At 34.4% G+C, this 12,003-nt stretch overlaps 1 protein-coding gene across 2 annotated transcripts in view; it reads right to left on the bottom strand.

The window, feature by feature from the left end:
• RALGPS2 (Ral GEF with PH domain and SH3 binding motif 2) overlaps positions 1-12,003 on the bottom strand; it is a 154,180-nt gene that overhangs the window by 103,607 nt on the left and 38,570 nt on the right. For both annotated transcript variants that reach the window (XM_043924044.1, XM_043924045.1), the window contains exons 2-4: positions 8,583-8,727; positions 2,765-2,869; positions 1,434-1,484 (exon numbers count right to left, since the gene is read on the bottom strand). In XM_043924044.1, the coding sequence (XP_043779979.1) occupies positions 1,434-1,484; positions 2,765-2,869; positions 8,583-8,639 (213 nt within the window). In that variant the 5' untranslated portion in view covers positions 8,640-8,727. The remainder of the gene's footprint in view (positions 1-1,433; positions 1,485-2,764; positions 2,870-8,582; positions 8,728-12,003) is intronic.

Raw genomic sequence — 12,003 nt, 5'->3', positions numbered from 1 at the left:
AGAAATACAGAAATTGCAGTTTATTCAAAAGGAAAAAAAATATGTCTAAAGAGAAGAGGTAGTGCTAGTGGTAAAGAACCCACCTGCCAATGCAAGAGACATAAAAGATGCGGGTTCGATCCCTGGTTGGGAAGATTCCCTGGAGGAGGGCATGGCAACCCACTCCAGTATCCTTGCCTGGAGAATCCCATAGACAGAGGAGCCTGGTGGGCAACTGTTCATAGGGTTACAAACAGTTACACATGACTAAAGTGCCTGAGCATGCACAAAAAGAGAAGATGACTGAACTTTAGGGCAAAACGTTGTATTTTTTATGAAGAATTTAGTTTGCTTTGTTTTGTTCAAGGATGTGAGGAAATGAACACTTCAGTTCCTATCATTTAAATACAAAAGCAATTTTTCCGTTTGTGTCTTCTTTATAGACTAGATTGTTCTGCTTCCTCTGTTGCTAAACTAATGGTTTCAGAGAGCCCTCCATGGTATAGGGAGAAAGGGGGAAAAAAAAATTGTGGGCATAACAAAGACTCAGAGGTCATTTAGGCCCACGCTTTCATTTTGTAAGTGACAAACTTGAGATATTCAGACACTAAGTAACTTGAAAAACACAGGACTGTCTATGCCACTGAAGATACAGATGCTTTCTCTAACAGCTATGTTATTGGACTTGAAAATACTATAACAAATACACTATATTTTGTTCTGAAAGAACTAAAAATATATCTGTCTTAAGGTACTGAATTTATTAGTATTATCAATGACTTAGTTTGGGGATACAAAGTAATATGTATATTCTTACCTGATAAAAAGTAGAAAAAGCATCAATTTTTAGAGTCTGAAAACCAGTTCTAATACTAAGCTATAATCAGGGACAACTGTCATTCTGTTTTCTCATGAGTAAAATAGACACTACCATATTCAGGTTGTGACAACGATAGGAACATACATACACACACAGTGTAATAAATAGCTTACAGTGGGTAGATGCATACTAGTCTCCTTCTTCTTAATAAAACAAAAAATGCCTTCCTTCTCTCTCTTCTCACCAAAGTGTCAACACACAGTCATATTATAAAGTCATAAAATTAAGGTACAAGGGAAAAGATTACTGAAGAGAATTGTGAAACCCAGAAGCTTACTCCCATTATCCTATTAAAAAGACTCAAAGCCTCAGGTAAATCATCCAACCTTCCTAAGTCTATGCCCCTTTCAGTAAAGTGATGAAGCCAAATCAACCAAAATGACTCAGCCTCATCTATGACTCAACAGTGTTAGCTATGAATGCCACGAGCTTCCAAAGCCTGAATAATGTCAAAAGCTTTAAACATTTAAAGATTAATATAAAGTGTAATTTTTCATTTCTAAAACTTCTCAATTTGAGATACTATAATTCACCATTTTGCATATTTTAAAGGGAAGTTCTTAAAACTACTCACATCTGGTTGAATGGCTTTAAATACTGGAACATCCATTAGTGTTATCTGACCCTGAAATAAAAAGTAAAAAGTTTTTATAATTTCTTCTTTGGAATGCCATAATATGACATATATTTGAAATTAAAATTATTAGTCTGTACTAAAATACAGAGTACTCAAATCTTTACTAGAAAAAAAATCCCAATTTTATAAGGGCTTAAAAAAATGAAAATTTAGTCCTTACACCATAAAATAAAATTATTTCTATTTGTCTCATGCCTTTTCATATTTTCCTGTGAGATCAGTGAGGTAAAGTTACAAAATAAACAAATAATTTTAAAAGTTTGAACACGGTCATACATTGTGTGTTAGCTGTTCAGTCGTGTCTGACTCTTCTCGACCCTAAGGACTGTAGCCCAACAGGCTCCTCTATTCATGGGATTTCCCAGCCAAGAATACTGGAGTGGGTTGCCATTTCCTTCTCCAGGGGATCTTCCTGACCCAGGGATTGAACATGGGTCTCCTACATTGCCAGGCAGATTCTTTACCACCTGAGCCACCAAGGAAGCCCAAATACATACACTAAATCAAAATAAAAAACAAAAACTGGATCTACTGGTTTATAAAGCAGTGGTGTTGCTGTGACTATTAAATCATATCTACTCAAACAGTAATATAAAATGTGATAATAATACAAGGGTATTTTCCCCCAATTTATAAAAAGTAACTGACTCTACACTAGTGGCAACTCATATTGAAGGTCTTCACATGATTATGGACCTATCTCTCTTGTGGCTACAGATATAAAACAAAATCTAGCAATATACTAAAGTTTATTCCTGGAATGTAAGAGTTCAATATCAGGAAATCAGTATATTCTGCTCACAAGCTAAAGGAAAAAGATAACATAAATAAATGAACACTTGTCTGTTAAGAATTAAGTTTTTGTAGGTATCCTTCATGACAATGCAATAATGCCTTCAACTTTAATTTTTTAATTTACGAAAAAGTAAAAATACTTCTTTCCTACCTTTGTCAGTAAAGTACATTTATCTTGAGGAGGAGGTATAGGTAGAGACAAAAGCAATCATCATAAAGGTAAATACTGACTATTACTTACCAAGTTGATAGTGTAACCTACAAAGCTTCTCTAAAAGTATCAGTGGATTTTTTTTTCACCTTCCCTATTTCATTCCTCTGCTTACTCCATTGTCGTGCTACCCTCCCCATTGATTCCCACATCCAGTTTTTTTTTTTAAACATCTCCTCCGTTGGGCCTACAAATTCTAACTGAATAGTACCAATATGTAAATTATGTGCAAAAACTGGAGAACAAGAGGTAGAAGACTTACCGCATATTCTTCTGGTGTAACCTTAAGGACATCAAATACCACAGCATCAAAACTTTTCTTCAATTCAGAACCTTTGTCACTTAATGATTCAGAACTGCTACTTTTCTGGTAAATTAAAAAAAAAAAACGAAGCCACTGAAAAACTGTCTTGCAGTCAGTATCATGGAAACTAGACTGCCTTTAAAACTGAGGAAGCTACGAATACTGAGTTAACAAATTCTGTAGAAAAGTTAGTCGGAACAGACCGCTAAGCTGGAAGAGCACTAGGCAAAGGGTCGGGCAATGTAAAATTTAACCTCAGTCAGTCAGTTCAGTCTCTCAGTCGTGTCCTACTCTTTGCGACCCCATGGACTGCAGCACGCCAGGCCTCCCTGTCCATGACCAACTCCCAGAGCTTATTCAAACTCATGTCCACTGAGTTGGTGATGCCGTCCAACCATCTCATCCGCTAGTAAGTCATTTTTCTGTCAGTTTCCTCACCCTGACCTCCTAACATTTCCAATAGAAATGAAAGATTTTAACAAGTTCAGTGATTTTCAAATGAGATTTAAAAGGGGGGGGGGGATACACTCATCTATAATTTTTAAAACTAATGTTTACCGAGAAAAAGATAAATTATTATCCTAATGTAAATCACAGGAAAACACTTAAAATTCCATTAACTAAATAACCCAGTCTTATCTGTCAAGTGAACGTCTGTCTGGGACAGTACAATTGACACTGCCCTTCCTATCACAGTACAAATGTGTTTTCTGCTTTAAGGTTACTGCTTAATTTTGAATTTGTTGTTGCCATAGGTAGAACAAAAGGCGGCTCTGGGCTCTGAAAACCTTATTTCTGTTAAATTTCCACTTCATCTGTACTACAAAATAAAGATGCATTTTGCAAATCACTGACTCAAATCAAAGAAAAAGCACTGTAAGAACATTCAGATCATGTTCTGTTAAATAGTGGTAGAATATCAGGCTACAGTCAATGGCACAAAAAATTAACCAAAGTTTCAATTACAGAGGTATAATATGTAAGTCAACCTAACAGCTATTATACATCAGTTTTGAGCACTTGTCATTATGTTTCATTTTTACTTTTCCCCTCCCTTTCAGTTCAGTTCAGTTGCTCAGTCCTGTCAGACTCTTTGTGACCCTTTCAGTAGCAACTAAATATCAAAAACATTACAAAGGAAGGGATCAGTCATTAATTTTGGAAAATTCTGCACTATTATTACTTCAAATATTTCTTCTGCTCCTTCCTCTTTCTCCTCCTCTGATGTTCCATTATGTGTACACTACACCTTTTGTCACGGGCCCCACCATTCTTGAATATTGAGTTCCGTTTTCCTCATTCTATTTTTCTCATTGCACTTCAGCTTGGGAAGATTCTACTGACATGTCTTCAGGTTCACTGATTCTTTCCTTAAGAGTCTGCTGGTCATCACTCTACTGGTGAGTCAATCAAAGTGATCTTCATTTCTGGTACAACGTTTTTGATTTCCAGGATTTCCTTTTGATTCTTAAGAGTTTTAATATTCCTGCTTATATTACCCATCTATTCTTGCATGTTGTCCATTTTTTCCCACTAGCGCTATTAACATTACTAATCATAGTTATTTAAATTCCCATCCTGTTAATTCCAAAATTTCTTGCCATATCTGGAGTCTCTTACCGCATTGCTTGCTTTGTCTCTTCAATCTAAGTTTTTCTGGTTATCTTTCAGCATGTCTTAAAATTTGTTGAAAGTCAGATGTGACTTAGTGGGTAACAGAAACTGAGGTAAATAGGCCTTTAGTGTAAAAGTTTATGTTTATCTAGATAGGAGTTACGTTGTTTACTATTTGTTGTGGCTAGAGGTGTCTTCACTTTCCTGTAGTGTCCTTGTTTTTGTCTCTGGGTTTCCCTAGAAACTCCTTAGATGAGAGTATGTGCCTTGCAGTTCTTTAGGCTGTGATCCTTTATTACCATACAGGAACCCTGTTGATGTGGTGGTAAGGGGTGGGAAGTAGGAAGAGGAGACATGTTCCACCGCCCTACAGTCTGTTACTTCAGTGAGCCTGTGCCCTTGGGCTGAGAATCTTAGGTGATTCTCAGTACCCCAGACTCCCCTTAGAAAGTAAGACAGGAAGGCTAGAGGGCTCGGAATTGGGTATTTCTCTTTCCCCAGGTGGGTTAGGATCTGGTAAAGTCTCCCCTGAGGACAGGTGGAGAAAAGAACATGCTGGGCATATTTCAGGATGATTACTTTCCCCTAGTATATTTCAAAATGGTTACTTTCCCTCCTCCAGCTGGAAGCATGAGGGATTTTTCTATGATCTTCACTGTGAAAACTTGGTGGTGCTCCTGGAGGTAAAATTCACAAAAGTGGGCTGGGAGGCCTAAAACTAAGCCCCCAGGAGATTTAATCCTCAAGCTAGTCCACCCAGAGCCTTTAGCAGCAGCTTTTCAACAACAGTAAGTTTTCCTGCCCTTGCCTGACTCAAGTGATTTCTGCTCTTGGTAAACAGTGATTCTCTGTATTTGCTTCTCTCTCCAGTTCTCAGGGCATCACTGGTCAATTTGCTCTGTGACACCAGTTCTCCAACAGAGCAGGTTTTCAGATTGTTCAGGCTTTTTCAAGTTGTGAGGACAGGAGTCATGAATTCCAAGCTTTTTATGTGTCTGAGCAGAAACCCAAAGTCTCATAAATGGATTTCATATATTTATCTCATTCCATGTGTTTGATCTCTGTAACTATGATTAGCTTACAATATGTCAACAATGTTATTTTATATTCCAAGACTAACACAGAAATTTGTTCATGTCAATAATTCAAATAGACATCAGTTAAACAGTATATACTAATCCAGTAACTACCAAATAATAAATATATTCATTTTAAATTTAACTTGGCAATTTTCTCCAAGTTTCTAACTCATTCAAAAAAAGTGAGCAGATCATAATGGCAATCTTAATGCTTATCAAAATGAATAATCATTTTCCTCCTTTCCTTCTTACAAACCATTAGCAGGGGGCTTAAAAAATTATGAGTGATGTGCTTCTATCTGCTTCCCCATTGGTAATAAATAGGCTGGTATTGATAAGAAGCTAAGTAGTACTGAGACATAATGTACACTAAGTTCACAGTAGTCATTCTTTATCGACTGAAAGATGAAAAAACTATTGACACTTCTAAACATATGAAAAAAGTTCACCACCCCTCTACTGATAGCAGACGCTTTAGCACAGGTTAGATCGAAAAGGTAAAGATAGAAGGGTAAGGGTACCCCTTTCTGAGAAGCTTGAATTCTGATATGCTAATACATCTTTATTTTAAGAGAAGGTAGAAAAATACATATTTTTATTTTCTTGACATAGCAGGAAGACAATTTAAAAGGCAGACTTTCTACCCTTACTTCTCATATACTGGATTATACTACTCTGAGGTCTCATGGAATTCATCTACTTTTAGAAAAGCCAACATAATTTTTTATACAAGTGAAATGATCTGTTTTATTTAACAAACAATTCTGTACTGTTTCCTATAATATTATCTCATATATTTCAGGACACAAAGTCAAATATACCATCATATACCAACATATATTTAACAAAGTTAAGAAACATGATTATAAAGATACCAAATAAATATACATGCAATATAGACATATTTACAAACATATTTAATCCATGCCTCAAGGAGGAATAAAAGCTATATACAAATTTATAGGAAAAATGATTTAAAAAAATTTTTTTAAAGTAATAGCTTCAGAAAGAAGAAAGCTCCTGTTTAGGGAATCAGGAGAAAATGTTCATAAAACTATAGCATTTAAAATAGAAAAAAATAAGGGTTTATACAAACATCAGCAAGATGTAGTATTCTTTCATTAGAATAAAAATTTCAAGTAGAGAATCAGTGGTAGCTAAATCCATTAGAAAGAAAATTTAAGGCCATTTTGAGAAAAGTCCTAAAGGCAGGGCTGAATGTCATGGGTATTTAGTTAGTAGGTAATGAGGAACCATGGACAGTTCGGAAATACAATAAAGTATAACAACTGTATTTTAAGAATATTAAAATTGAGTTATATGAGTTATTGAGTTATATATATTATATGTAAATATATAATTATATGTTTTATATATTTTTATAAATATAAAATATAGAAAAATTTTAATTTAAATATATAAATTTTTATATATTTTATAAAATATTTTATATTTTATATAAATTATATATATTACAAACAAAATTATATATAATATATAATATATTAGTATATATTATATAATTAAATATATAATATAATTATATATCAAATATATAATATTTAATTGTGTATAATCAATAGATATTCTATTAATATATGCTTATATAATTATAAATATAATAAATATATTAACATATACTATATAATTAAATATATATTATAACATATATGATATATATCATATAATATATATATAAGCATATATATTTTTTATATAAGGTTATATAAAATTGAGTTATATAGTCAAATGGACCAAAAACAGCAGAGAACAGAAGGGCAAGATCAAAAGAAAAAGTCACTATGATAGCCTAGACAAGAAATAATAAATGACCAAACTAAGATGCTACTAGTGGAAATAAGGAGAACAGGACTGGCTCCCAGAGATAAGGTGTGGTGGCCAGGCTCTAAGCCGGCTGCCAGGCATTCTCTCTCTCTTGGTGGTCACTGGCCTGTGTGACCCTCTCCACTAGTGTAGGCAGGACCCAAGATGCTACTGATGGTTACATCACAGAGGATTCCAACTTATGTTCTGCTAGTGGGCTCTCCCTGCTGCGCTGTGAAAATAGCTGTGCTGGGCAAAGGAGAAGCAGGTTAGTGCAAAATCTACAGATCTGAACTTAGATGCTAAGGAAATAGTGATGTTACTGATGGAAGTCAGAGAAGGGGGGTGAGCCATTTCCTTTACAAGTAGTATAGCAGAAGAGAAACAAGTAAACTGACTTTGTTCATATTATAAATAAAATGTCTGGTCCATCACAAATGCTTAATAAAATCTGTAACAGAAGCCAAAGCTAGAGTTAAAAATATGGAAATCATCTACATAGGAAAAATAATTGAAACTACTGACAGAGAATATTCTAATGACAGCAAGGCCTACGTAAAGTGGCTTGGGCAAAATGAAGTTGAAATTACCAAGGAGCTGTGAAGTCAAGGTGTAAAATCGTCAAACATTTTTTCTTATCCTCTACGGTAGTAAGGATAAAATAAAGGGGAGATATACAAGCTAGATGCTGAAAATATTAAGGAAAGCAGGCAAGTACCCTAGATCTATAGACAACGCAAAAAAAAAGGGGGGTGGCAAAAATAAAATCATAATCCATTAACCAGAGAGATGAGCATCTAGTTCAGTCTTCATCTTCATCTCTAACAGTGTGAGCTACACCACTAGAAGAGCCCTTTCAACATTCCAGCCTAACAGTTCTTCAGTCTCCTTCAACAGGCTTGGAATCAAGGGATCTGACAGTGTCAACATGATCATTCTTTGCCCCATTTGTTCTACTGCCCTCAAGGTTCATATAATGTGAAAACACCTTAAAAAGAAATCCTATGCATCCTTCAAAACTAAAACTAAAAAAGGGTTTTAAGTAATCATTATCTGTCAGTTATATTAAGTAGGTAGGGAGTAACTCCTAAAACGTATAATGAACACATGGATGGTACAATTAAAATAGTTTTTAAAAAATCTGAAAAGCCTGTAACCCTTTTCTCAAGCTACGATTTATAATCTGTAACCAACCATAATGCTTTAAAAATTAGAATGCCAGGTAAGAAATTTTACAATAAACTTCTTAAATGTCTTACCTCAGAAGCAGTAGCAGCAATATTAACATTGCTTGCCTGCCCGTTCATTAGGTCCATGCTTCCCACAACATCAGTCCCTGACGCTATTTAATAGCAACAGAAGACTGACTGCTTCATGTCCAAGGCCACAAATACATTATTATTCCTGTAAAAAAAATAAACAGAAAACTTTAACTGTGTGTCTTATTGGAAGTTTAAGAAAACAAACCCATACCTCTCACCATGACCCAAATAAAATACTTCCAGTTTACCAAATTCTGTTTTTCATTTCAGTTAAATCAGTAAATCCAGTCTGAGGACAATCCTATTATGCTACTTTCAACACATATGTTCAATACATGCTACTTTTATGTTCTTTATCAGCAAAACAAAGATATAATTTTTCATTTATTGTTAGAAAATTTTTTAAAGTGTTTGCTTTAAGAAAATAAAAAGTGTAAAAAAAATCTTGCAAAGTAACCCATGGCCTAACAAAATAATGTCTTAGAGATCTAGTTTAGCATTGCTGACAGTCTACAGTTACAAAGTTTACAAGTTGATAGTTTACAAAGATACCACAAATAATTAAAAACAAATTATTATTTATAAAGATATCATGTTATTAAAAATAACACACTATATAATATATATATATTTATTTGTATAGGGCTTTAAAGCTTATTGAATAGCTTCAATCCATTATCTCACTGATCTTCACAATGACCATAAGGCTAATTAAGGAAGATTTCATTATAGTCATAACACAAACACTGTCTCTGAGGACACAGGCTTGTAAATGAGGAGTCGAGAATAAAATTCAAGCCATCTGAAATTCTTGTCAAATATTTTTCCACATTACCATATTTTTTCTACTTTACTGAAACTCAAAATGTTTACTTGTGATTCTAATCCCTCTCCACAAAGAAACTGCCGCATAGATGGGTATGTTGGTAACTACCTATCTCGGAGGCAATTTCTTCCTCTAAACAGAGTAAGGCCCCTTTCAAACTTTAAATTTCTATGACATTTTCCAGAAGAGAAATGATAAGTGTCTATCAATTAGGTAGTTAAAACTGTATCTATTTGTACTGAAGTATAATTGACTTACATTATTAGTTTCAGCTATACAACATAGGGATTTGATATTTTTACACATTACAAGGGATTTGATATTTTTACACATTACAATGACCATCACAATAAGGCCAGTAATCATCTGTCACCACACAGAGTTATTAACAATATTACTGACTACATTCCCTATGCTGTACATTATAAAATTATACCCACTTAACAACCTGAACTTGAAATACTAATTCACTTGAAATGTTAAGTTTCCTTTCTCTGGAAAAGCAATGTATGGCAGTGATTTAGAAGCACAAACTACAGAACAAAACTGCCTAAGTTTAAACCCAGTGAACTGTTTACCTTTTCTGTGCCCAATCTCCTTACCAATAAAACAGAGATAGAAGTACCTACTTCACAGAGTGGTGATGAGAAATTAATACATGTAAAGCACCTAAAACAGTGCTGACACACGTTAAGAGTGCTATTATAATGATGCACATTCTGTCTACTAGCTACTGAATCCACACGAAGCTTAAATTCAAGAGAATCTTCTAATTAAAAAAAAACAAAAATCTTAGGAATATACCTCAGACAAAACACTTCTTGGTGGCATCAGCAATATCCTGATTTCAGAAACAATGAATGAGAATGCCTAAAATATGTTTCCCAGATGTAGCAAAAACATGTTGCTGGGCTGGTGATCTGTTTCACCCTAGATAATATACATGTTTCGATGCATGAAACAAGTGCTCGGGCCTGGTGCACTGGGAAGACCCAGAGGGATCGGGTGGACAGGGAGGTGGGAGAGGGGATCAGGATGGGGAATACATGTAAATCCAAGGCTGATTCATGTCAATGTATGGCAAAAACCACTACAATATTGTAATTAGCTTCCAACTAATAAAAATAAATGAAAAAAAAAACATGTTGCTGGTTTTCAAATGCTTAAAAATTTTTTACTAATGGTAGCAGGCATCAGTCACATCCTAAATTGATCTTCATTTCTTCAGATATATCCTAAGTACCTGCTATGAGCAAAACACTGTGCTAGAATTTTTTAAATCAGAAATATATTAGGAACAATGATTTTTAAAATAATCATTTGGAAAGCCAACGTGAAAAGGAATAGAGCACAGAAATACTTTAATGTCCTCCAATCTACAGTACTTCATTTTATAAACTTTGCTCATTCTTAAGAATCTTACTAAGAATCACTTATATTTACACTACTATGCAAAATGAACTTGATAATCCGAATTCTTTCTGAAGGCAACATTCAGTTTGCAATGAAATATTTTCAAACAATTTAATTTCATTCCACATTCTGCACCTGAGTAATTTAGGTACAAATTCATAGATTAAGAGTGCCCCCTAGTGTTAAGAAAAATTCATCAAATCATTAAAAGAAATGTATCCTTAGTCTAACTTACATATCAAATAAATAAATTTTATGGTTAATATTCGGAGAAGGAAATGGCAACCCACCCCAGTGCTCTCGCCTAGAGAATCCTGTGGACAAAGGAGCCTGGTCGGCTGCCGCCTATGGGGTCACACAGACACGACTGAAGCAACTTAGCAGCAGCAGCAGTATGGTTAACAGTTACTAAAAAGCAGGTAAGATGCCAGGAGTAAACACTAATACATTTGTGAACTATTAACAGTAAATAATCACTCTCTCTGCCTGCATTTAATTAAAAAGTCATTAAAATATCCTAATGAAAACTGTCATATTAAAATCCATTATGTGAAATGAAAGGCGGCAAAGCATACTTTAATGAAAGTCTTATTCTAATAATTACTTATAAATGTACTACATGTCAGTAGTATTTAACAGCGTTCAAGTACAACAAAGCCTCATACGATACCATAAAAACACTGCAAGTCCTAAGAAACAGGCATGCGTTAATTTTTACAACATGTGCCTCAATACATTTCTGTGCTTTGCACACAAAAATGTTCAAACTGGACAAGACAAATACATGCTTTAATATTATTTACTTTTCCTAGTACTATGTATAAACAGCACAATCATTCAAAATAAACACCAACATCACAGAAGCACTTTTCTTAGTTAAATTATTTCCTACTATTCTCTTCTGAAACTTCTAAAAACAGGTAATCTGTTCTTTAGAAGGGTTTAAATCCCCAGACAGGCATAGTGCTTCAATATAATCCCCAAACACCAATACTGCTTCTTTCCAAGCAATATAATCCTCAAATACAAAACCTGAAATGTGCAGATTTAGCTCCTTGCTTGAGGTCACAAGAAAGAAAGAAAAAAAAGAAAGTGAAAGTTGCTCAGTTGTGTCGGACTCTTTGCGACCCCATGGACTGTACAGTCCATGGAATTCTCCAGGCCACAATACTGGAGTGG

Source organism: Cervus elaphus, chromosome 14 (genome assembly GCF_910594005.1).
Source record: "Cervus elaphus chromosome 14, mCerEla1.1, whole genome shotgun sequence".
NCBI classification, from domain to species: domain Eukaryota; kingdom Metazoa; phylum Chordata; class Mammalia; order Artiodactyla; family Cervidae; genus Cervus; species Cervus elaphus.
The sequence above is the reverse complement of the archived record's forward strand: the minus strand, read 5'-3'. Positions and strand labels throughout refer to the sequence as shown.